The sequence below is a fragment of the Taudactylus pleione genome, unplaced genomic scaffold (assembly GCF_031769625.1).
Source record: "Taudactylus pleione unplaced genomic scaffold, aTauple2 ptg000027l, whole genome shotgun sequence".
NCBI classification, from domain to species: Eukaryota; Metazoa; Chordata; class Amphibia; order Anura; family Myobatrachidae; genus Taudactylus; species Taudactylus pleione.
Window position 1 is genome coordinate 3,122,423 of NW_028284429.1, and position 27,015 is coordinate 3,149,437.

At 49.6% G+C, this 27,015-nt stretch overlaps 1 protein-coding gene across 1 annotated transcript in view; it reads left to right on the forward strand.

Moving 5' to 3' along the window:
- LOC148539149 (receptor-type tyrosine-protein phosphatase eta-like) overlaps positions 1-27,015 on the forward strand; it is a 294,391-nt gene that overhangs the window by 114,443 nt on the left and 152,933 nt on the right. The window contains exon 22 of the mRNA XM_088451820.1: positions 14,747-15,007. Within this exon, the coding sequence (XP_088307946.1) occupies positions 14,747-15,007 (261 nt within the window). The remainder of the gene's footprint in view (positions 1-14,746; positions 15,008-27,015) is intronic.

The window sequence follows — 27,015 nt, forward strand, 5'->3', positions numbered from 1 at the left end:
GGAAGAGCCGGGTCTTAGCAGACCCGGCTCCGAGAATATCCTGGGTCGGCGCAAGCTAAATTCCGGTTCTGAACCGGTTTGGAACCCAGGCCCTGATTCAGAGCCGGACGCTCTGAATCAGGGCCTGGGTTCCAAACCGGTTCAGAATCAGGGCGTTTTTATTTTCGGAGTGACCACCCACAGCTATAGCGAGCGGCCATGATGATGGTTGTGATGGTCAAGACCATCGCGACCATTGGGCTTGCGACAAGACCCTTGTGGTAGGGTCTCGTTCATCGCAAGCCCCAGAGAGCTTTCGGCTCTAATAGAGCCGGAAGCTCTCCACTGACATCACTCGTGATGTCAGAGGGGCCGCCCCCAAACGGCAAGCGTTCCCTCGGGAACGCCTTCCGTTTGGGCAGCCACCCCCTCCGGCCTGCCCACCAAAGGGGGCTGTCACGTCTGAGACTGGAGTAGAAGACGTGGAGGGCCTAAGTTGTGGAAGGAAGCGGAGACGAGGGGCCTGGATATATGTTCTCCTCATCCACAGGTCTTGAGTGTTGGCGAGACCTGGGCAAAGGTGCGGAATCTAACCCACAGGATGGTGTTCGCCAGTGACCCCCCCAATTGGGATTTGGGCTTAGCTGCACCCCGTGAGCAGGTCGCGGTCCTTTGACCATGTACCCAAGCCCTGCAGGAATAGAGACACACCACCCATGGCCCAGAGAGGTGATGCCTGTATAGGCACTAATAATACCCTAACCGTACAATCACTACACCTTGACACATAGTTCACATATCAAGTGGAGACTCACGGTTACTTGAGAAATCGCCAGAGAGAGAGGGCACACAGGTAGGGATGGTATACACTGCTGCACGGATATTCACCAGAGACGGGAGGCCCACAGGTAGAGATGGTATACACTGCTGCACGATATTCACCAGAGACGGGAGGCACACAGGTGGAGATGGTATACACTGCTGCACGATATTCACCAGAGACAGGAGGCACACAGGTGGAGATGGTATACACTGCTGCACGATATTCACCAGAGACGGGAGGCACACAGGTGGAGATGGTATACACTGCTGCACGATATTCACCAGAGACAGGAGGTTAGGAACCTGGACCGGGAACTCACTAAGGCACGCTAGGAGACAACCGTTGTTCAGGCAACTTTCTGGAACCTGTGGAACAGTTATATACCCAGGGGAACCCTTTGATAGATATACAGCATCAGCTGATCACTCACCTATCCTGGAAAAAAGATACTGTCACATGGGCCGACTGCCATGGCGGCGCCCATGTCCGGAATTGCGATGCCAGACACCAGCCCTCCAGAAAGCCACTGCATGCGGGGAGAATACTCAGCTTCTCCCCCGCCGCCACGCCAGCTGCCCGACTACCCAGGATGACAGGGGAAGCCGGCGGCGCGGTAAGTGGGAGCCGATCCTCGGCTGAGCCCTGACAGTACCCCCCCCTTTCAGGGTGGGCACTGAAAACCCATCAGGTTTATCTGGAAATCTCCTATGAAAACTCTGGATTAGTCGCGGAGTGTGCACATCAGAGGCTTTGATCCAGGCCCTTTCCTCAGGGCCATAGCCCTTCCAATCAATGAGATATTGAAGGGTGTTAAATCTGTGCCAAGAATCCAGGATCCTCTCCACCTCAAATTCAGTGCCTTGTAACGTCTTAACTTGAGGTAATTTAGGAAAACAACTCTGAAAACGATTGAGCACCAGAGGTCGTAAAAGAGAAATGTGAAAAGTGTTTGAAATCTTCATTTGAGGGGGAAGTTCCAATTTATAGGTTACTGGACTGATTACCTTAAGGACACGATATGGCCCAATACAACGAGGGGCGAGTTTCATGGACGGTACTCTTAACCGAATATTCTTGGAGGACAACCAAACCCTGTCCCCAACTCTCAACAGTGGAACAGCCAAACGTCTCCTGTCCGCAAATTTCTTGTAATTTTTTGAAGATTGCTTTAATGATTTATGAATTTTACTCCATAAAACTGAAAAGGATTGGATATCGTGGTTCACAGCTGGAACATCCATAGATGGAAGTTTCTGGAAATCTGGAACTCGTGGGTGTCTACCAAAAACCGTAAAAAAAAGGAGTGGATTTAGAGGAATAATGGTACTTAAAATTATGAGAAAACTCTGCCCAGGGTAGGAGGTCCACCCAATCATCCTGGGAGGATGACACAAAGAGCCTAATGAAGGTCTCCAGCTCTTGATTGACCCTTTCCGTTTGACCATTCGATTGTGGGTGGTAGGCCGAGGAAAAGTTCAGTTTGATTCCACAAGTATTACATAGGGCTCTCCAGAATTTGGCTATAAATTGAACTCCTCGATCAGAGACTATTTCCTTTGGGAGACTGTGTAATCTGAAGATGTCTCGAATAAAAATTTTTGCTAATTGAGGGGCTGAAGGAAGGCCAACCAGCGGGATAAAATGTGCCATTTTAGAAAAGCGATCCACGACCACCCATACCGTGTTATGCCCTTTGCACCGAGGTAATTCAGAAATGAAATCCATTGAGATGTGGGTCCATGGAGCAGCTGGAATAGATAAGGGATGTAGAGGACCAACCACCTTTCTACGCGGAGTCTTATGTTGGGCGCATTTAATACAGGACAGGACAAACTCTCTGACATCCTTCTTCATGGTAGGCCACCAGTAAGATCGAAGTAAGAACTGGTAGGTTTTGGTGATTCCAGTGTGACCTGCGAACAAGGATGCATGAGCCCAAACCAGTAGTTTCTTGCGTATATTAGGAGGTACAAAAATTTTTCAGGTGGTAGAGACACTATTTGAGTAGGAGCAAACACAATTGGGTCCAAAATGGAACGAACTTGGGAACACTCCTCCTTCTCCAACTTAGTCATAAAGGAGCGAGATAATGCATCAGCTTTTTTGTTCAACACACCTGGACGAAACTGAAGTTTTAAATTAAACCTAGAAAAGAAAAGTGACCATCGTGCCTGCCTGGCATTCAACTGGTGTGCAGTTTGCAGATAGATCAGATTCTTATGGTCTGTAATAATCGTGACAGGAAATTTAGCCCCTTCAAGAAGATACCGCCATTCCTCCAAGGCTAAACGCATAGCTAAAAGTTCTTGGTCGCCTATAATATAATTCCTTTCCGCAGGAGAAAATTTACAGGAGAAAAATCCACAGGGATGAGTCTTCCCGTCTTCAGCAGTCTGAGATAATACCGCCCGTACTCCAACAGAGGATGCGTCCACCTCCACAATGAATGGTTTGTCTATTCGAGGCTGGCAGAGGATTGGAGCTCTAGAAAAGGCTTTTTTTAGGTTTTGAAAGGCTTGTACTGCTGGAACAGACCATTTAGCAGGATTGGCTCCTTTCCTTGTGAGGGAGGTAATGGGTGCTACCAGCGAAGAAAAGTGTGGAATAAATCTATAATAATTTGCGAATCCTAAGAAGCGCTGAATACCTTTTAAAGAAGTAGGCAGGGGCCACTCTGAGATTGCTTTTAGTTTATCAAGATCCATCTGGAGACTCCTCCCGGAGATTATATGACCCAAACAAGGTACCGAAGTTTGATTAAACACACATTTGGATAGTTTTCCGAAGAGGTGATGAACACGAAGGCGGGACAATACCTCCCGTACATGAAGACGATGGCTCTGTAAATCTCTGGAAAAAATTAAGATGTCATCGAGATAAATCACAACAAATTTATGAAGAATATCCCGGAAGACCTCGTTGACATAACCTTGAAAAATAGCTGGTGCATTGCAAAGACCGAAGGGCATTACAAGGTACTCGAAGTGCCCATCTCTGGTATTGAACGCGGTCTTCCACTCGTCCCCCGCTTTAATTCGAATCAACTTATACGCGCCATGTAGATCCAGCTTGGTGAAGACCTGAGCCCCTTGGACTTTGTGAAAAAAGTTCTGAAATTAAAGGTAAGGGGTACCGATTCTTTATGGTGATCTGATTTAAGCCTCGGTAATCTATACAAGGATGGAGTCCTCCATCCTTTTTCCCTACAAAAAAGAAACCTGCCTCTGCAGGAGAAGAAGAGGGCCGAATTAACCCTTTAGCAAGGTTTTTCTTAATGTATTCCTCCATGGCCGCAGTCTCTGGCACGGACAAGGGGTAAACACGGCCACGTGGAGGACTTTTCCCGGGAAGTAAATCGATAGCGCAATCCCATGGTCGATGCGGAGGAAGTTTATCTGCGCCTTGTTCACAGAATACGTCAGCAAAGTCTTGATAAGCCTCAGGCAACCCCGGCTGGGAAGGATGTCTTGGAGACTCAGGACGGAGGAACTTCTTAGCTGGGTTGGAAACCGTTGCTTGGTTACATACTGGAATGACCTTGGTCAAACAATTTTGAAAACAATGTGAGCCCCAGGATAGGATTTGCATAGCATCCCAGTCAAAGACAGGATTGTGTTTTTTCAACCAGGGTAACCCTAATACCAGCTCATAGGAGGATTCGGGTAATACAAAAAATTCTAGCGTTTCCTGATGTAAGCATCCAACTCGGACAGTCACAGGATAAGAGAGCGAAGAAATGGGTAGCCCTGCCAGGGTTTTACCATCTAAACCGGACAGTAACAATTTATTAGGTTGGGGGACGACTGGAACACCCAAAGTGTGAATCAATTTTTCTGCAATAAAATTACCAGCGGCTCCAGAATCAATTAAAGCATGGACCTTTCTTGTCCTGGACTTATAGGAAAGCGACACTACTAGAAGACTTTCTGATAATTGGGATGGCTTGAGAATGACCCCCAACTGAATGCTCCCTACTTCAGTCAGGGTCTCGCATTTCCCGCAAGTAGAGGACAATTCTTCAGAATGTGGTTAGGTGCAGCGCAATAAATACAAAGCTTATTTTGGAAGCATCTATTGCGCTCTGCCGGGGTGAGTTTGGTTCTATTGACCTGCATCGGTTCCTCTTCACTAGCTGGAGGGGGCATAGGCGGATTGGCAGCAGAAGAACGAGTTGGTAGACGTTCACCTCTTCCCCTACTAGCCCACCTTTCCTGGTGACGAAGATCAATTTTGGTACAGAGAGAGATACCGTCAGCGAAGGATTCTGGCAAATCTCTGGAGGCGAGTTCATCCTTCATCCTCTCAGAGAGTCCATGGAGGAGGGACGCCTTAAGAGCTTCCTCATTCCATTTTAATTCCGATGCCAGGGTCTGAAACTGGACTACATACTGCCCTACGGATCGTGTGCCCTGATGCACACGGAGAAGATCAGAAGATGCAGATGCAGAACGGCCTGGCTCATCAAAAATTCTCTTAAATGCTAAAACGAATTCCTCGTAAGTAGATACGATGGGGTCGGCCTGTTCCCATAGAGGGGAGACCCAATCTAGTGCTGCTCCTGTTAACATATGCCACCTTTGCCCGAGACGTGGGAAAATTCTGGGGAAGGCACTCAAATTGGATCTCACATTGGTCAATGAATCCGCGGCACCGCCTGGGATCACCGTCAAACCTTTCCGGAGTAGCTAACTGGAGTCGAGGTTTGGGGGTAGGAACCACCAGTGGAGGAACTGGTGAAGAAGGTGCCGGAGCTGCAGCCGGAGGAGCCGGAACAATAGAAGCCAACGTGGTTTGAATAGAAACCAGTTGTCTCGAGAACGCCTGTAAATACTGAGCCACTTGTTGTTGGGCCGCCTCTTGGTTGTCCATCCGAGAGGTCAACTCTTGTAGTGACCCAGTACCTTGAGATCCTGCAACCTCCATTGGGCCTGAACAAACTGTCACGTCTGAGACTGGAGTAGAAGACGTGGAGGGCCTAAGTTGTGGAAGGAAGTGGAGACGAGGGGCCTGGATATATGTTCTCCTCATCCACAGGTCTTGAGTGTTGGCGAGACCTGGGCAAAGGTGCGGAATCTAACCCACAGGATGGTGTTCGCCAGTGACCCCCCCCCAATTGGGATTTGGGCTTAGCTGCACCCCGTGAGCAGGTCGCGGTCCTTTAACCAGGTACCCAAGCCCTGCAGGAATAGAGACACACCACCCATGGCCCAGAGAGGTGATGCCTGGATAGGCACTAATAATACCCTAACCGTACAATCACTACACCTTGACACATAGTTCACATATCAAGTGGAGACTCACGGTTACTTAAGAAATCGCCAGAGAGAGAGGGCACACAGTTAAGGATGGTATACACTGCTGCACGGATATTCACCAGAGACGGGAGGCACACAGGTAGAGATGGTATACACTGCTGCACGATATTCACCAGAGACGGGAGGCACACAGGTGGAGATGGTATACACTGCTGCACGATATTCACCAGAGACGGGAGGCACACAGGAGGAGATGGTATACACTGCTGCATGATATTCACCAGAGACGGGAGGCACACAGGTAGAGATGGTATACACTGCTGCACGATATTCACCAGAGACGGGAGGTTAGGAACCTGGACCGGGAACTCACTAAGGCACGCTAGGAGACAACCGTTGTTCAGGCAACTTCCTGGAACCTGTGGAACAGTTATATACCCAGGGGAACCCTTTGATAGATGCACAGCGTCAGCTGATCACTCACCTATCCTGGAAAGAAGATACTGTCACATGGGCCGACTGTCATGGCTGCGCCCATGTCTGGAATTGCGATGCCAAACACCAGCCCACCAGAAAGCCACTGCATGCGGGGAGAATACTCAGCTTCTCCCCCGCCGCCGCGCCAGCTACCCGACCACCCAGGATGACAGGGGAAGCCGGCGGCGCGGTAAGCGGGAGCCGATCCTCGGCTGAGCCCTGACAGTACCCCCCCCTTTCAGGGTGGGCACTGAACACCCATCAGGGCCCTAACGGGCGAGCTGTCACTCAACATCGACAGCTCGCCCTCTTTGGTGCGAGACCCGGAGCGACGGATTGCCCGTCGCTAGCCGGGTCTCGCGCATGCACACAACGGAGCCGGCTCCGACGTGCGCATGCGCTGTGGACCACCATCGACCCGGTTGCGAGCGCTCAGCACTTGCGACCGGGTCTGAATCAGGCCCCCTGTTCCAACCTCTGGGTCAGACCCGGAATTTAAGCATAAAAGCGTTACCATAGAGTATGTTAGAATACAAAGGAGAATATTTCTTGGCAAACCAATAGCCCCCAATTTTCATAGGATATAAAGGCTTTGCTGCGCCTTTCCAACCAATGAAGTTACAGTAAATCTGAAGAGATGCGAAGTCCAAAAAAATTATAGCTACTCACCATTCCCACCTCCTCGTCATACAAGCGTAGGGGCAGCAGGTTTGACTTTCTTGATATTGTAAATCAATAATAAGTTATTTAATCTTTAGGTTATTAAGGGACAAGTGGTTTGTTTCCCCCCATTTCACAAGAAGCTCTACGTAATTTCATCTCCACTAGTAACCAAGCCCACAACACCTGTATTTGTCTGCAAACTTTACTTTTAGATTAGTTTAGACGTCGAAACACAATCGTATGTATAGAGCAAATTTACCCTTGGGGATCGCCCCTACTAAGAAGAACCTCCAAAGAGGTCATGTCTCCTAACCTAACTGACCATGGTCAATCAGACAAAAAGTCTAATAGCCAATTCCACATCGACATACAATAAGTTTGTAATAAGTTATGTGTCACATCCACGAGACTCACATAACACGTCCAATTAGACAGTGCATCTCTGTGCATCTGAATAGCCAGTCACGCTCCGTGAGTGCAGCTGCACAAGGGCGCTGGGGTCCGGCCGTAGAAGATCCCCGCCCTCCTCCTAATGCTGCCGTAATTATAAAGCTAAGGGGGAGAGCGCAGTGAAGGAAGAGACGGTGGGAGAGCATCTGACGGCGCTAGGTGCTGAGACACCTAGCACCGACCCTGTGAATAGCCACCTCCCAGTCACTTCCCAGAAAAACCCAATACATGTGTCTCAATCAGTACTGCGACTCTGTGCATACTGTACATCATGGGATGTATGCTCTATGCAACTTTTTGGCTACTTAGACACATGCACACATTTCTGAAATGAACTGTGAGATGAAAGCTGCCCTGTGGTTGGAGGGATCATCATTATTCAGTTCCTGTTTAGAGTTTTCCATCTCCAGGGGTGGCCATGCTCCCGATCTACTCCCAGAGCTCAGAGTGAATTTCAATGCTCTGTTCTCCAGAGGCCAGTTCTTGAAAGGATGGGCTATCAGTGTTCAGTTTATCTATACCACAACTGTGGCCTACATCAATCTCTGAGGGATCACCATGAGTACTCTGTCCATGAGAGAGATCAGCATGAACATGCATTGGGTGGAGTGACACATTTAAGCTGTCGCATGTAATGGTCCTTCTCAGGGTGGATTTCTGAAGAGCAGATTTTCTCACTGCATAACCTTCATCCCAGAGTTTGTTCCCTCCAAACTCTGGGATGAAGAATTATGTCTCTTGTGGGAAAAGACGTCCATTCTGAGAAGTTATGCTGCTTGTTCAGACTTCGTTCCTCCCTTTTATTACTCTTTGTGATTTCCTCCTGGTGCTGACTCATCAGAACATTGCATTCTTGTGGGTGTAGAGCCCACATTGCATTCTTGTGGGTGTCTCCAAAAGGAGAGGGCTGATTTAATTTTTTGGATGTTCTCCTGATCTAGGTCCAATTAACCTGCTTTCATGCTAATGGATGGCCTTTTAGTTTTGTACCTATAGACAATTGCAGGTGGATACTTACATCAATAGCCAGGCTTACTTGAGGGCATGTTGGCCTGTTCCCGGTTCTGTGAGGGTGCATTTCACCAATTTGTTGCATAATGGGAAGTATGGCCTGGCACCTCTGCTGACCTATGCTGTTTGCCATCCTAAAATATCGGCTTTGTACCTCAGGTGCTATGCACCACGACTTCTGAGTGTACCTGCCCTTAGGAACAGCTTTGGGAAGTCAGCATTAATCAGACTCCATTGTCCCCAATGACTACTTTATAAAACAGATTTTTTTTTTTTTCAATTATGTTACATCAGGGGTTGACACATTTTTCTAAACTCTAAGAGCCAGATTAAAAGTTTAGGAGCCAGACCATCATCCCCAACCAAAATATATAATATCTTGTATAGGCCACTAAATTAGCCCCTTAAATGCTCCTCAGAGTTCCCCACATGTCAACAGACCACCACACATACCCTTTCAATGGTCATCAGACCCAGTCACATGTCCATCTCTAGCAGGATGTTACACAGTAGTGCCCCCAATCTAAGACATGCCACAAAGTAAATTCCCAAAGTAATTGTATGAAACACAGCAGGGCCCACAGTTCTTAGTATCCCACAAGTTTATTTTAGTCAATGTGACTAGCATGCCACAAAGCAGTGCCCCATTCATAGTATGTCATACAGCAGGGCCATATCATGATGCTCCAATTTATAGTATGCCACATCATCTTGCCACAAATAATGCCCCCAATTAATACTGAGTCACACAGCTGGGTCCCTAATTCGTAGCATGCCACAGCATAGTGCCCCTAATGCACAGCATGCCACATCATGGTGTTCCCAATTCATAGTATGCCATATAGTGGTACCCCTAATTGGTATGCCACACAGTAGGGCCTCCAACTCAGTGTATGCCACTCTGCAGGGCCCTCAATTTGGAATTCACATGGATTGGCCGGTGAAGAGTGGGCAGACCTCCTCCCTTTCTCCAGAATGTTGTCATGTGATAGCAGCATTTCTGATATAGACCATGATGTACAGGAAGAGGAAGGAACTTATTGCAAAATATACATTTTACATTTTGAGTTACCATGTAATCCAGGGGTGGCCAAAATGTTAATTGCGGTCGACTGCGGACACGCGACCAGTCAATCGCATTGGACGTCCAGAAGCAATTCAATTAGACAGCGCCAGGATGCAGTGGCGCCACTGCCTACTCCATTTGCCGGGCTCCTGCTGAAATTTTGTTACCAGCGAGCGCCTGGGAGCTCCTTCCCTGCAGCGGCTGCTGGAAGGCTGGAACTCACTCCTGAGGTCCGACTTCCGGCTTCTGCAGTGGGTGAAGGAAAGACATCATGACGTCTCTCCCATAGTACTGAGCGGGAGGAGCAGTAGGACGGCAGCGAGCGCAGGAGTGAGGATCAGGTAAGTATAGTGTATGTGTCTGTGTATTTATGTGTATGGGGCACTGCATAAGGGACACTACTACTGGGGTCACTGCATAAGGGGCACTACTACAGTGGGCACTGCATAAGGGGCACTACTACTGGGGGCATTGCATAAGGGGAACTATTACTGGGGGCATTGCATAAGGGCACTACTACTGGGGGCATTTCATAAGGGGCACTACTACTGGGGGCATTTTCATAAGGGGCACTACTATTGGGAGCATTGTATAAGGGGCGCTACTACTGTGGGCATTGCATAAGGGGCAGTACTACTGGGAGCATTGTAGAAGGGGCAGTACTACTGGGGGCATTGCATATGGGGCATTACTACTGGGGGCATTGCAGTAGGGGCACTGCTACTAGGGGCATTGCAGAAGAGGCACTACTACAGTGGGCATTGTAAAAGGGGCACTACTGTTGACATTATGTATAAGGGACACTACTGTGTGTCGGAACATGAACAAGAGACACTACTATGTAGTGTAATGTGAATGTGTGTTACTGTTTAGCGTAATGTGAATTGGAAATACTATGTGATTCTGGCATCACAGACACCACGCCCCTTGCTGTGAGGCCACACCCTTTTTGCATGCCACACGTAGTTTTTGGGCTCGGTAGTTGAAAGGATTTTAGCTTTTGGCCACCCCTGATGTAATCTGTAAACAATATAGTAACTACTCACTAACAAACTTGTGGCCCAGCAGAGATGCTCTGGAACGCAATGGTGGTCAGTGGCATGCTGGAGGAAGGATTTTTTTTTTAACAGTCCACAGCACAGCAGACTGGCTCTGGTATTGGGCACCAAATACTACATAACTGGGGGTATGTTTGGGGGGACAGTGGCACTATGTAAATGTAGCCAGGAGTAACACTTGTAACCGCATTTAGTGGTTGCAGCACACAGTGTACTGCCACACCAATGATTCTCTGCTGGGACTACCGGGGCTCCTGAGGATTCTAGGATTCCTCCCACTTCCGGGAAATCTAGTTGCCAGATCGGCGACCGGCATTTGTTAAGCCCTAAATTAAATGTTTTTCTCATAGTCCATTGGAGAACACTGGACACCTCCTTTTATCCTCTTTGTTTATGTTCTATATTGTTATCCATGTTAGGATTGTTGTTCTCGCTCAAGAATGTTATTTTCTCTGCTTACCCTCTCGTTCTGTACTCCTGGTCTCTCCTTTGGGCTATGTTAGACAAAACTGTAGTATCCCAGACAGCCAATGGATGATTGGGCCTGATTCAGAGAGTATCACAGTATTGCAATGTTTTTATATCCATCTGTGCAGAGGTCACCCTGAACGTGTACAGATCCTGATCTGCGATCTCGCTCGCAGTGCCCCACAGCCACAACATGACTGACTAGCTGCAGCCATTTGAGGGGAGGAGCGGGGATGCGTAGGGGACTATTCTACAAAACAGCGGCATGTCGCCACCCGTTTTGGAGGTGTGGCTAGGCTAGGGTCTGTGTCATCTGACGCAGGTTTCCTGGCCGCGGCTGAGTAGTGTTGTCACCCATTCTGAGTAAGCTTAGAATGGTCGCGTTGGTGGAATATAGTTCATATACTGAAGGTCGGCATGCCGGCACTCAGAATGCCGGTGCCGGAATCCCAGCACCACAGAATCCTGGCACCAGCATCCATACCACCGGCATCCCGACCTGTGGCATCCCAACGGTAAGTACTGGGGTTAGAGGGAGGGTTAGGGTTAGGCACTAGGGGGAGGGTCAAGGGTTAACCTGCAGGGGGGGGGATTAGGTTTAGGCTATGGGGTTTAGGGGTAGGGTTAGTGTTGGTATACTTGCCTGCATGTGTCGACCATGTAACCCAGTTGGGATGCCAGCGTCGGAATCATGAGCGCTGGCATCCCATATTCAATCCACGTTGCTGACCCGATGCTGCGTCTTCAGATGCAGGCATCTGTCCTGCAATGCCGGCAGGAGGCATCTTTCGTTATCCTTCAGACACCTCATGCAGGCAGGGACGCAGAGTGAGAGAGGAGTACTAATTACCTGGACTTGTTGGAGGGGCCCGACGGGGCCTGGATCCACCGTCGCCTCTTACCAGGGGCATATTTGTAATGGGTGCAGCGCGTGTGTGCACACAGGCACCTGGGTCCATATAGTCTTATACTTACCTGTCCGTAGTGTTGAGTAGGCGACGTAAATTTTCTTCGTGTCTCATGCATGTGCAGTACTGCTGTCCTCAGGAAAACGGCACAGGCGCCATTTTCCCGGAGACCTGTGCATGCACAGTAAATTCTGGTACTAAGCCAGAATCCACTGCATGGAGTACCACTGGAGAGAGGAGGGGGCTCGCACTGAGTTTGCACACAGGCCCCCCTCCTATCTTATAAAGCGACTGCCTCTCCCCAGCCCCGCACACGCTGATGTGTGTTAGGCTGCAGTGGGGCCAGGGAGGCTGCTTTTATTTTGGTTTTCTAAGGGGACCATGCCACCCGCGATTAGACTACACACCCCGGAAAGTACCGGGACCTGACCCAGCTCTCTATGGGCCTACATGTAGACATTAGCATCATTCAGCAGTAGCGGCTGCGGCAATCACCACAGCTGCTACTGCTTCCCGTGATACTCTGATCAGGCCCACAGACAGACAGGCCTCCCAGCTCCACACTGTATACCCCGATGTTCAGACTCCAGTGTCCTCCAATAAACTGCGCAAAATGGATTTAACATAAATATGAAAATCCCATTGTCACAACTCTCGGATGGAAAATGGACGCAACCCGTATTTGGGGATTGGAGTGACCTATTTCTGAGGCACGGAGTCTAATATGCCGGCGGTGTTCACCAGGGACCCTCGCAAGAGGATATGGGCTTGGCTGCATCCGACACACAGGTCGCGGCCCTCAGAATAGGATCCCCTATACAGGAGCTGGTGAACTCTGGATGGAGCAGAGAAGACTTTCAGCGTAGTGAAAAGGCCGGGTCAGAACCAAACGGACAGCCAGGTACCAGGGAGCAGACGTGTGCAGGTCACAGAGGGTAGCCAAGGTCAGAACCAGGGATTAGACAGAAGCAGATCAGAAACAAAGTCAGGGTCAGGAACAGACGCAGAAACCGATAGTAGGAATCCTCTAATTGGTGCAGGTGGTGATTGCACTGAGCTGGATAACAGGCTGCAACTGACGTTTGCTGAGTAAGTTCACTGGAACAGCTTGTGATTCCTAAACTGGAATACAGCAGCACACAAATCAGGACACAGGAACTGTAGATATAGAGCCAGGTAGCAGTGATGGTTTTCTGCACAAAGGAGCCACAGGTTAGAACTTAACACTAGGAAGTGACTCTTTGCTCTGGCACCAGTGGGAGTTCTCACAGGGGATATGAACCTGCTGCAAGTCCCTGATAGGCTGCTGAGGTCAGCTGAGGCAGGAGCACTCCCTCTGGAAGAATTCTAGCAGCTGACATAGGGCCTGATTCAGACCCGCTCGCGAGTGCAGGACGCTCGCAAGCGGGTCGATGGTGCCCGCATGCGCACGACGGAGGGAGCTCCGTCGTGCGCATGCGCGAGACCCGGCGAGCGACGAGGAATCAGTCGCTCGGGGTCTCGCACCAAAGGGGGCGTGTTGTCGATGTTGAGTGACAGCACGCCCCCTTTGGTGGGCGTGCCGGGGGCGTGGCTGCCAGACGGAGGCGTTCCCATGGGAACGCCTACCGTCTGAGTCCGGTCCCACTGACATCAGTAGTGATGTCAGTGGGGGTGATTTTGGCTCTGATAGAGCCAAAATCACTCCAGGGCTTGCAGCAGCGAGACCCTACTGCAGGGTCTCGTCGCAAGCCCGATGGTCGCGATGGTCTTGACCATCGCGACCATCATCATGGACGCTCGCTATAGCTGTGGGTGGTAACCCACAGCTATGCGAGCGTCCAAGAGGCCGCTCCATTTTTAGGTAGGAGGGCACTGATTCATAGTGCAATTCTAGCAGCTGACATAGTGCATGATGGTGATGTCAGTGCCTGGTTCTCGAGCAAGGACAGGCAGAAATCCTGACCTGCAGCAAATTGCAAGGTAAGTCACAAAATTTGTGCATAGTGTGACACCCATTTTCATAAAATTGTAATCATGTGAGGTGGGGGTGATCAGACGCAGCCATTAGTTCCAGTTTGGGGGCCTTTTGCTCTCCCTGGGTTCACTTTACCAGGAAAGCTCATTCACTTCTGTAAGGACATAGGAAGACGATAATAAGTATTGTGCCCGTGCTATTCACGCCTCAAATTACCCTCATTCATCCTGGGGCTGGGCTGCCTTTATATTGAATGGACCATAACCTATTTTTTTGATCCGAAAATAAAATTTATAATGGGCCTAAATACTGCCGGTCAGATGCGCACTAGCAATGAGGGGTTCTCTCCCCCCTTCTACATGCTACTAGACAGATATAAAGCCCAGAATTATTTGCTGCCATTTATTAGAACGAGCAGATTTACCATTATTTAACATGTATCAGACAGATTATGCTGATTTGCATTATTCCTACAAACCCACAGAACGTTTGTCATGACTAGAACTGTAATTTGTGCACTGGATGCTGGAAGGGGGAACTTACAAATCATTGTTAAATCAAATAGTGATAAGTGTTAGGGTGTTAAGTAAATAAATACTAAACATAATATCTTTGTGTCATTTCCCTTTAGTACCCGGACTCGCTGTCCCCATCACACTCACCAATTACAACTCGGTTGATGTTATTGGAGTCTCATGGACGATACCAGCAGGAAAAGTGGATTATTATAATGTCAGTCTAACAGGAGCCAAAAATATCATAACACAAGCTAATTCTACACAGACACAATGGAATATGACAGGGTTATTACCGGGCAGAGAATATACAGTCACTGTACAGACACTTAGCGGTAACTGCAGCCAGACATCCGCCCCAGTGACAGAGGCAACATGTGAGTATGACCGGGGTCACGTGACTTTCTTAGCATGTGATCATACATAGATACCGCACTTCTTGTCCTGTTAATGCCTCTTCCTCCCAATCTAAAGGACCCTGCTCCAATGGCTGCTTAGAGCTGGCCTCTGGAGTTCCTCCCCTCTCTAACCCCTCATAGGATCTTTCCAGTTTCAACTAAATGCCCAAGGAGTTAATACCCATTTATCAACAAGTTTTAGCACATGCAATGAGTTTTGAAACTCGTTGCATATGATAAATGATGCTCCAGTCAATCAGCTCCCAACTGTCATTTTTCAAACAGATTGCAGTTAGGAGCTGATTGGCTGGAGCACCATTATCATACGCAATGATTTTTAAAAGTCGCTGAGTATGATAAATTTGTTCTTACAGTACATGGGCCCCTATATTTCAACAGTCTGCTTATGGCAGCCATTTTTACTGCCATATATGTCTTATATTGCTTTTATTTTGTTTACATTTATTTAGTATGCCGCTCTACATCTTGTATTTACACCAGTGCGGGAATGGGTAATCTATGAGGGGAGCAAAGTCAGTTCAGTCTTCACCCTCCGCGGCCGTCTATAAAACAGGGACAGGCTCCAGGCGGCGGCTGCTTCCTCACTAAGGGCCTGATTCTGAGTTTTCATTCAATAGTAAATGCAAACAGCGTCTATTGGTGGTCGCCCGTCTGCGAGTGTATGCAACTGTCCTACAGACTTCTTCCCTTGTGTACATGCATGCATTAGTAACCACCTCTAAGTCACCGCCCAGTGACGCCATCACTTTTCCATCACATTTCTGATACCGTATGGCCCGATCGTAATACGAGTGTTACTTTCCCCAGAGACCCAAGGTTCTCTTGAGCAGACACCAGGACAGTGCCAATCATTCTGCTAGAAGAGTCTTATGCTGGGTGCATACTAGACGATATGTCGTCCGATCCAGCCAGACGACGTCGGGCACATCGTCTAGTTTGTATCCGCTATGTCACTGACGATGCCGCGCTCCCATGCATCGTCAGTGACATCGCCCGTCGGACCTGCATTATATTTTTGGACATTACAGAAGTTCTCAGAGAAGTTTGATGTGTGTGTGTGTGTGTGAGTGATATAGATGCAGTGGCTGCTGCAACTGTATCCATCTCTGAAACACTCCCTCTGTTGTGAAAAATAATTTTATAATCTGTGCTACCGTAATAATCAGACTGGGGTTTGTGGAGGGCACTGATGGCACATAAGTGTCATGTGGAGGGAACTGATGGCACATAAGTGTCATGTGGAGGGGACTGATGGCACATAAGTGTCATGTGGAGGGGACTGATGGCACATAAGTGTCATGTGGAGGGGACTGATGGCACATAAGTGGCATGTGGAGGGGACTGATGGCACATAAGTGGCATGTGGAGGGGACTGATGGCACATAAGTGGCATGTGGAGGGAACTAATGGCACATAAGGGCATGTGGAGGGAACTAATGGCACATAAGGGGCATGTGGGGGTGGCACATTATAGGCATGTGGAGGGGTCTGATGGCACATAAGTAGCATGTGGAGGTGGCACATAAGCTCATGCGGAGGGGACTGATGGCACATAAGTGGCATGTGGAGGGGACTGATGGCACATAACCTCATGTGGAGGTGACAAGCAGGAAACTGAAAAGAGGTTTTGTAGATACCTAATTTAGAGTAGTACGGTATGCCAGTTTTGTCACCATTGAGCGATAATCAGCAGCACACTGCGCTTGCCTCTTAGTCGCACAGCGCATATGTCAAAGTACTTTACCGTAGTCGATTGCAGCAACAATTTACTCACAGTGTGAAAGACAGGGAGCATTTAGTGGTGGTAACGGAGTGGCAGCAAAGAACGCAGGCATGCAGCGACTATTTTCGGGGCATGTTACAGCCTGCGTCTGCTACCCCGTACGCTAGAAATATGGCTTCTGTGTCTCCACGGCCATTCTGCGGGACCATAGACTCACTCAGGACTGTGATAATTAAATGCTATGAGATAGACACTGCATCTTTAGGCGCAAATGCTTGAATTTGCAAAGTCGCCAGTGGGCTTCTCAGTACATCTGTTGGCTCTCGCGATGTTTGGATATTTTTGCATTGCAGCTGCTTACACAAAGACATCTGAGATGGCATTAGCTTACAGCTCTACAACCGTTTCTTTTCAGCTAGTCTTGGGTGTCCAGTTCAAGCTGCGGTAACCCTAACTTGAACTGCTGTGAAAATATGTTAATTATTTCTAAATGGAACAGACTTGCCCACCCTCCCGCATTCCGTGGGAGCCTCTCGCTATAAATTGGAAGCTCCCACTACCCCGAAAAACAGGATTTTGGCACTTACCGATTAATCCCTTTCTCCAATTCCATAGGGGAGACTGTAGGATTAAAGACAGTGGGGTATAGACATGTGCTAAGCTGGCTCTTTACATTTTTAGAAGTGTGACTAGCTCCTCCCCCTCTATACCACCCTGCAAGCCCAGTCTTAGAAAACTGTGCCCGAGGAGAGCTGAGAAAAAACAAACTGAAGAGGAGGAGGCGAAGCAAGTACACAGAACATTTTAGAAGGTTGAAATAAGAGTAACACAACAAGAGACATCAAACAGTTCTCTAACAGTGATAACATAAAATGTATTTATTACCAGTTATTTATATAGCGCACACATATCCGCAGCGCTTTACAGTTGGCCATTCACATCAGTCCCTGCCCCAGTGGAGCTTACAATCTATGTTCCCTATCACATGCACACATACATACACAATAGGGTTCATTTTTGTTGGGAGCCAATTAACCTACCAGTATATTTTTTGGAGTGTGGGAGGAAATCGGAGTACCCGGAGGAAACCCACGCAAGCACAGGGAGAATATACAAACTCCACACAGTTAGGGCCGTGGTGGGAATTGAACCCATGACCTCAGTGCTGTGAGGCAGTAATGCTACCATTACACTGTTTGTGCTGCCCTAAAATGGCCACAACCCTGGCAGAAAGGAACAGCGCTGGGTGGGCATCCAGTGTCCCCTATGGAAATGGAGAAAGGGACAAAATCCTGTTTTCTCCTTCACCCACTAGGGGACACTGGAGGCTTCAAGACATCGGGGATGTCCCAGAGCTCCCATAATGGACGGGAGAGTGCTGAGAACCCTGCAAAACAGACCGGCCATACTACGCTGCAGAGGCCGCAACGTGTCAAACCTATAAAAACGAAACCCCGCGAGCAGGCGCCCACGAGGAACCCACTGAGCAAGTGGAATGCGCTGTAATAGAAGATGGAGGCTCCCTAGATGAGGCCATATATACCTGTCTGATGGTCAGACGAATCCAGCAGGCCAGCGGCTGTTTGGAAGCTGGCCAACCAGAATGAGCAGCATCATACAAAACAGAGTGTCTGTTTTACGTATGGCTGCAGTCCTCTCTACATAGATACGAAGAGCCCTAACAACATCCAAGGATCTTGAAGAAGGTGAAGAAGGTGAATCCTGTGGAAGAACCGGTACCACAATAGGTTGGTTGATGTGAAAAGCCGAAACCACCTTTGGAAGAAAATAAATTCTTGTACGGAGTTCCGCCCTATCTTCATGAAATACCAAGTATGGAGGGTGACAGGATAGAGCTCCCAGAAGAAGTGTTACCTTCCACGAAAGGTATTTTAACTCCACAGACTCCAAAGGTTCGAACAGAGAAGACTGTAAGAAGGAAAGGATGACATCAAAACCCCATGGAGCCCTAGGAGGATCAAAGGGTGATTGTAACCATATCATACCTTGCATAAAAGTCTGCACCTCCGGTATCAAGGCCAGCTTCTTCTGGAAGAAAATCATCGGAGCTGAAATTTGAACTTTCAGAGAGCCCAAACGCAGTCCAGCTGAGAAACCTGCTTGCAGAAAAAGCAGAAATTTGGCTAGGTTGAATTCTGTAGGGGTAGGACCCTCTTCGTTCACACCATGAAACATAAGCCTGCCAAATACAGTGGTAATGTTTCGAACTAACTTCCTTCCGGGCTCTAAACATAGTAGGGATTACCCTGGATAGGATCCCTTTACATTTTAAAATGGCCCTTTCAACAGCCACACCGTCAAACATAGCCACTTTAAGTCTGGATAGACTAAAGGACCCTGTAAAAAGAGATCTTCTCTCAGAGGTAGGAGCCACGGATCGTCGATCAGCAGAAGTTGAAGGTTGGAATACCAAGCTCTGCAAGGCCAATCTGGAGCTACCAATAAAACCTTGGCCTTTGATGCGTTGTAGAATCCGAGGGAGATGAGGAAACGGAGAGAACAGATAGACAAATTGGAACTGCCACAGCGTTAACTGTGCGTCCACTGTCTTCGGGTCTCTCGTCTGAGAGCAGTAGAGAGGCAGTTGATTATTTTGTCTGGATGCCATGAGACCCCACCATTGTACAAGCTGGTGAAAAACCAGAGGATGTAGTGCCCATTCCCCTGGATGCACGTCCTGCCGGCTGAGGTAGTCTGCCACCCAATTTTCAATGCCCGGAATGAAGATTGCTGAAATTGCCATCACGAACTATTCTGCCCAGATTAGAATCCGGCTTACTTCTTTCATAGCCGCCCAACTTCTTGTGCCGCCTTGTCTGTGTATGTATGCCACTGGCATGGCATGGTCCGACTGCACTCGGACTGCTTGGCCCCACAACAGGTGATCTGCTGTCTGAATAGCGTAGAACACTGCCCAATATGTTTATCGGCAGACTCGCTTCCTGTGATGTCCATCGCCCTTGGAAGAGATGTTCCTGAATCACTGACCCCCAGACTCACGTCTGTGGTGAGAAGAGTCCAATCCCACACTCCAAATCTCTTTCCCTCTATTAGGTGTACCGAGTTCAACCACCAGAGAAGGGATATCCGAGTTCTGGGACTTAACCTTAACCATTGGCGAAGGAAAAGATGGGATCCTGTCAATTGAAAGAGGAGGTCTAGCTGAAACGTCCTGGAGTGAAAACGTCCGTAAGGAATGGCCTCTAAAGCCGCAACCATCTTCCCCAGGAGTCGAATGCAGACATGCACCGATACCTGATGATGTCGAAGGACCATCCTCACCATCTCCTGAATGGAAGTTGCCTTTTCCTGAGGGAGGAACACCCGCTGACATGATCATTCCCAGAAACTATAGCTTCTGCTTTGGTTGCAGATGAGACTTGGGAAAGTTCAGGATCCACCCATGACGAATGAGAAGGCTGTGAGTCACTGTGATATTCTGCAGTAATTGGTCCCTGGAATGGGCTTTCAGCAGGAGATCATCCAGGTAGGGGATAATTGCGATTCCTTGTTTCCAAAGGAGACTCATCATCACAGCTATGACCTTTGTGAATACTCTGGGGCTGATAAGCCAAAGGGTAAGGCCTGAAACTGGAAATGTGAGTTCCGAACTGCGAATCTCAGAAACGCCTGGTGAGGCGGCCAGATAGGGATGTGAAGGTAGGCATCCTTGACATCTAGAGATACCATGAATTTGCCTTCCTCCAGGCCCGCAATCACTGACTGAAGGGACTCCATCTTGAACTTAAAAATCCTTAGGTATGGATTGAGATCCTTCAAGTTCAGAATAGGTCTGACTGAGCCGCCCGGCTTCGGAACCACAAAGAGATTGGAGTAAAACCCGTTTCCGGTCTGATTTCTGGGAATGTGGACCACCACTCTCGTGGATAGAAGCTTGTCTATTGCTTCTTGTAAAACAACACTCCTGTCGTTGGAAACTGGTAAACCTGTGGTAAAGAACCATGGTGGAGGTTGAAACTGAAAGTTTAGCTTGTATCCTCGAATAATGAGATCCAGGACCCAAACATCCGTACAAGATTCTGTCCATACTTCTCTGAAGTCCCGAAGACACGCTCCCACTCTGGGGTCCCCCAGGTGAGTGGAAAGCCTGTCATGCGCTAGGCTTGGTAGTGGTCTTAACCTCATGTTGAGCAAATGTTGCTGTGGCACTGCCACGTCCTCTGGAATCACGGGAAGTTGATGGTCCTCCTCTGAAGCAACCACGTGAACGTCCCAGAGCACGAAAAGACCGAAATGAGGGTCCCAAGTAAGATCATCTAGGGGTAGGAGCCGCAGACGGAAGATAAGTGGATTTTTTATTTTTTTATTTTTGAAAGCTTGCACACACAGGCTTGGCCTGCCACCTTAGCCTGCACCTTAAGCATGCCATCTGAAGCAGGAGTTAGAACCGGAGTTCGAACTGGATTTGGACTTTTGACTACTTTCTAACCTAAATTTAAACCATCTCACAAACACAGCAGCACAGGCATGCTGCCACTCGACTTTCATTTACACTCCCCTAAGACTGGGTTCGGCTGCTGTCTCATGCTGCAGCCAAATTGAACTCCACAAACTGCTGGATGTGACAAGACCACACACTCGTGTGAAGGAGACGCTACGGCTTTTTGTAGAACACTTTTCATTTTTTAATTTCAGATTAAGTTTAACATGGTTTTAACTTAAAATACGGTCACCATTTATTCTCTTTTATTTTTTTCTCCACCTGGACGTTATACTTCCACTACTTGCACACTCTGCCAGATGTAACCTACGCAGTGCGCCCCAGATGGCTGCCTCGGATGGTTCTTTCTTGGGCAGGATGAACAAACACATGGATCTATCCATTCAGTGCATTTCATATTTCAAATATTTCAGTCACCCGGAAATCTCATAACCGAACTGCAGCACTGTTTGCTGTATTTACTATTATTATTTACCCACAGTAGCTCGAGAAATCCATTTATCTAGTTCCGCTCCAAATAATACACTTCCCGTGAATGGAAGTGATTCCACAGCTTTCTTTGGTTCTGCATCTGCCTGCCATTGTTCAAGCCACAGCGCCCTGTGCGCCAAAATCGCCAGAGCTGAAGTCATGGAGGCAATATTGCAAACGTCTTTGGACGCCTCTCCAAGGTAACTCGCAGCCTCACCTATATGCTCTGCTAACGGAATAAGCTCCTCCATCGGCAGCTGATCTCTCGTCCAGTCAACCAATTGTTTTGCCCAAAGCTCTTTTTCTTTGTTAGTCCAGCAGCTTACAATCGCAGGACGCAGCTGTATAAATGGACTTGAGAGTATTCTCCAATCTCCTGTCAGATGTGTCTTTCAAACACGTGGCCCCAGGAACCGGTAGTGTAGTCTTCTTAGACAGCCGCGATACCGATGGATCTACAGTAGGCGGCATCTCACAACATTTTCTGCTATCTGCAGGGAGAGGATAAAAGTATAACAACCGCCGGGACATCTGAAATTTTTTATCCAGATGTTCCCAAGCTGACATCCAGCTCTTCTTAAATTGGAAATGCAATAGCCGGTCTTTGTTTCTTTAGAACGAAAGACTGTCATGCAGGACTCGTGTCCTCCTCCTGAATCTGCAATACCTGGCGGATAGCAGAAATGAAAGCCTCTATCCCATCAGACACCGGCTCAGGCTCCTCCTGGAGTTCTTTAGGTGAATCTGGAGCATATTCGCCCTCCTCTAAAACTGGCATATCATCCTCCTCCGGGTCGTCCGATTAGAGGACTGAGGGCCTGATTCAGACCCGGTCGCAAGCGCTGAGCTCTCGCAACCGGGTCGATGTTTGCCCACTGGGCATGCGCACGACGGAGCCGGCTCCGTCGTGCGCATGCGCGAGACCCGGCTAGCGACGGGTGCTCCGTCGCTCCGGGTCTCGCACCAAAGGTGGCGAGCTGTCGATGGTGATTGACAGCTTGCCCCGTTTGGTAGGCGGGCAAGGGGGGTGGCTGGCCAAACAGAGGCGTTCCCGAAGGAATGCCTGCCATTTGGGGGCGGCCCCACTGACATCACCAGTGATGTCAGTGGGAGAGCTTCCGGCTCTATTAGAGCCAGAAGCTCTCTGGGGCTTGTGGCCACAAGACCCTACCACAAGGGTCTCGTCGCAAGCCTGATGGTCTTGACCATCGTGTCCATCAACCTGGCCGCTCGCAATAGCTGTGAGTGGTCACCCACAGCTATGCGAGCGGCTAGGAGGCCGAACAAAAAAAACAAAACGCCCTGATTCAGAGCGAGCGCTCGTTCAGAGCGTCCGGCTCTGAATCAGGCCCTGAGGGCAACAGTCTCTCTTTTGAGACTTGTGGAGAGGATACAGTTGTTGAGGTACGGGAAAGAGCCATGGCTTTTGAGATCCATGGAGTTAGCTAAGGACCTCGCCCATGCTGGTTCTTCTAGAGACACTGACTTGGAAGTCTCTCTTTCTTTCTGAGAAGCCTCCAGCTCAGCAGAGAGATGGGACATAACAGATGTAACCTGCGCCGTTCAAGACGGCGGATCTGACATTCCTGAAGAGTGTTGTTCAGGATCACAATTGTCACACAATAGGGAGTTAGATGTCTGTTCCTGAGTAAACTTTTCTGCACATTTTTTGCAGGTAAATAACTTTTGGAACGCCTTAGAGCCCCTTTCAGTGATGATACATACAGACCCCACACAAACAACAGTAAAGTGTAGTGAAAATGGTCAAAAGAAGAAACTGAGATACAGAGAGGCAGGAGAGAGCCACACTTGCCCTAATAGCACACCTAGCAGTGCTAGAAAGCACTAGACATAGAAGGAAATGGGAAGCAGTCGGGAAGCCGACGGATATAATCCCGACCGCTGGCTTCCCGACTGCTTAATCCCAGCAAGGCACTAATGACAGGCGTCGAAATCCCGATGCCTGTCATTAGACCTACGCCGGGAGCCCAACACCCGGCTTACCAATTGAAGTTAAGCCGGGTGCGGACAACCGCGCAGGTAGGTTTAGGGCTCCCGGGGGGACTTAGGGTTAGGCACCACCCCCGGAGGTTAGGTTTAGGGGAAGGGGGTTAGGGTTAGGCACCCCCGGGGGAGGTTAGGGTTAGGCACACCCCTGGGGGACTTAGGTTTAAGCAGCGGGGAAGGGGGATTAGGTTAGGCACTTGGGGGGGAGGTTGGGGTTAGGCTCCCCTAAGGGAGGGTTAGGGGAGGGAATTAGGTTGGTTAGTACTTACCTGGGGACGATCGGGATTTCCTCCTGTGTCGGGCTGCCACTGTTGGGATTTGAACCGCCGGCCATGCGGCTGGCGGTAAATCATACTGATTCCGAAGGAAATAACCACTGACGATAAAGTAGTTATCATATGCCCTAAATGCTCTCCTGACCAGCCTAAACCCCACTGTTTACTTACAGTTCAGGGTAGGCTATCCAGTTTCATGCAGCAGCTTTGATGAAATGCAGCAGACAGTGACCCTCTGTGTAATGGCCGCCAGCACACTTCGAGAGAAGCGCTGAGGCCGCTGGGAGGAAGGATCAGGACTCCGGAGCTAAGCTCCGCCCCTTGCTATGGCGCTGAACTTAAAAGTATAAGCGCGCTATGTAATTCAATGCCGCTTGGCTGCCACGCTAATCGGAGCAGCCTTCTGCTGAAAATACCGCCCATTCTGTTAACCTGGCTACCCAGCTAGACGGGGAGCCAGGGAATACTCACGCCGCTGCCTCTGCTGCCGGTGGCGGTATGACAAATGGAGGACCGATATGCGCACTGCAAGCAGCGGCATGCGGAACCCCCTATATGAAGACAGTGGTCTCTGTAGTCGGGGACCCCAGGCGAACTGCGAGCAGTTGCGGGCCTGCCCGATACACTGTAAAGGATTTGGGGCCACGATCACAGAAGCCAAGTAGCATTCACTGCCGCCTCATTGGTGGATGGCTGCCCCCATAGATCTGAGGTCTGAATTTAAATGTATCCTTATGCAGGGAGCAGTGGCGGACCTAGAGAGTGGTGGGCCTAGGTGCAAGACTATGCTTTGGCTCCCCCTATGCAGTGCCCCCAGTTGTAGTTCCCCCTATGCAGTGCCCCCAGTAGTAATCACCCCTATGTATTGCCCCCAGTAGTAGTCCCCCCTATGCATTGCCCCCAGTAGTGGTCCCCCCTATGCAGTTCACCCAGTTGTAATCCCCCCTATGCAGTGCCCCCAGTTGTAATCCCCCCTATGCAGTGCCCCGAGTAGTAATCCCCCTGTGCAGTGCCCCCAGTTGTAGTCCCCCCTATGCAGTCCCCCAGTTGTAATCCCCCCTATGCAGTGCCCCCAGTAGTAATCCCCCCTATGCAGTTCCCCAGTAGTAATCCCCCCTATGCAGTGCCCCCAGTTGTAGTTCCCCGTATGCAGTGCCCCCAGTTGTAGTTCCCCCTATGCAGTGCCCCCAGTAGTAATCCTCCCTATGCATTGCCCCCAGTAGTAGTCCCCCCTATGCATTGCCCCCAGTAGTGGTCCCCCCTATGCATTGCCCCCAGTAGTGGTCCCCCCTATGCAGTCCACCCAGTTGTAATCCCCCTATGCAGTGCCCCCAGTTGTAATCCCCCCTATGCAGTGCCCCGAGTAGTAGTCCCCCTGTGCAGTGCCCCCAGTAGTAATCCCCCTATGCAGTGCCCCCAGTAGTAATCCCCCCTATGCAGTTCCCCAGTAGTAATCCCCCCTATGCAGTGCCCCCAGTAGTAGCCCCCCTATGCAGTTCACCCAGTAGTAGCCCCCCTATGCAGTGCCCCCAGTAGTAGCCCCCCTATGCAGTTCCCCCAGTAGTAGCCCCCCTATGCAGTGCCCCCAGTAGTAGCCCCCTATGCAGTGCCCCCAGTAGTAGCCCCCTATGCAGTACCCCCAGTTGTAATCCCCCCTATGCGGTGCCCCCAGTAGTAGTCCCCCCTATACGGTGCCCCCAGTAGTGGCCAGCCCTCCCATACAATGCCCCCAGTAGCAACCCCCCCCTATACAGTGGCCATAGTAGCGCCCCACACCCTATAAAGTGCCTCCAGTAGCTCATATGCTGTGCCAATGCCCCCATAGAAGCACCCCCTCCCATTATGCTGTTCAAGTGCCCACTTACACAAACAAAAAAAAAAAACACACAACTTACCTGATCCCCGCTCCTGCCGACGACCGTCGCGGTCCGGATGCTCCTCCCGGCCCGCTCTCGCTCTGCACCATGGGATGAGGGAGACGTCATGACGTGACGTCTCCAATCACCTGCTGCAGAGGGAGCCGGAAGACGGAGCTCATTAGTGATTTGAAAGGAAGGAAATACGAGAGCATCAATATTGGGGCATTTTGATGTCAGAGCAATTTGGATACAGTCTTCGGCATCCAATCACCCCTGTAGTAGTGCCCCCCATAGTTATGCCCCTGTAGTAGTGCCCCCCATAGTTATGCCCCTGTAGTAGTGCCCCCATAGTTCTGCCCCTGTAGTAGTACCCCCATATAGTGCCCCTGTAGTGCCGCTTGTACAAAAAAAAAAAACACCTACCTTAATCCCCGCTCCTGCATCCGCCACTGTCTTGTCCGCCCGGCTGCTCCTCGGAACTATGGGAGAGACGTCATGACGTCTCTCAAATAGTGCGCATGGAAAGAGGCAGAAGCTGGAGTTCAGAAGAGAACTCCAGCCTCCGGCTAACGCGGCGCTGCAGGGAAGGAGCCGGGCGCCCGCTGGTAATAACATCTCAGCAGGTGTCCGGCTTAGAGCCTCCCTGTGGCGCCGGCCTGGAGGTCACTGGCGCCGCACCCGGCGCCAGTGACCTCCATTCCTGGGGGAAATGGACAGACAGCTGGGCATGCAATGATTCATATGCATGCCCGGCTGTCTGTCCATTACCCCCAGGAATTTCATTTTTACTCCATTTGGGGTAATTTACCCCTGTTCCGCAACCACTGTTCTAGGTCATCCAATGATATAAAATCTAGATATGCAGAGAAAAAATGGCTTACCGAATCTGCAGGGACCCAACATTTATGGCGCAATCAGCTTCGTCTAGAGTGGTAAGTGCTTGTTCCAGAGGAAATCCTATTACACCTGGTAGTAACCGGGATGGTATTTTCTCCTGGGCGGTGGATGTCTTATAGGACTAGGCTCCCACCCGAGACCGGCCCGCTTCTTCAAGCACTCGCCCTGATGTGCTCGTGACTCTTACCCACAACTAATGCTCGCAGTTCTCACCCGCGGCTGATGTTCCGTGTGCAACAAATAATGTGAAG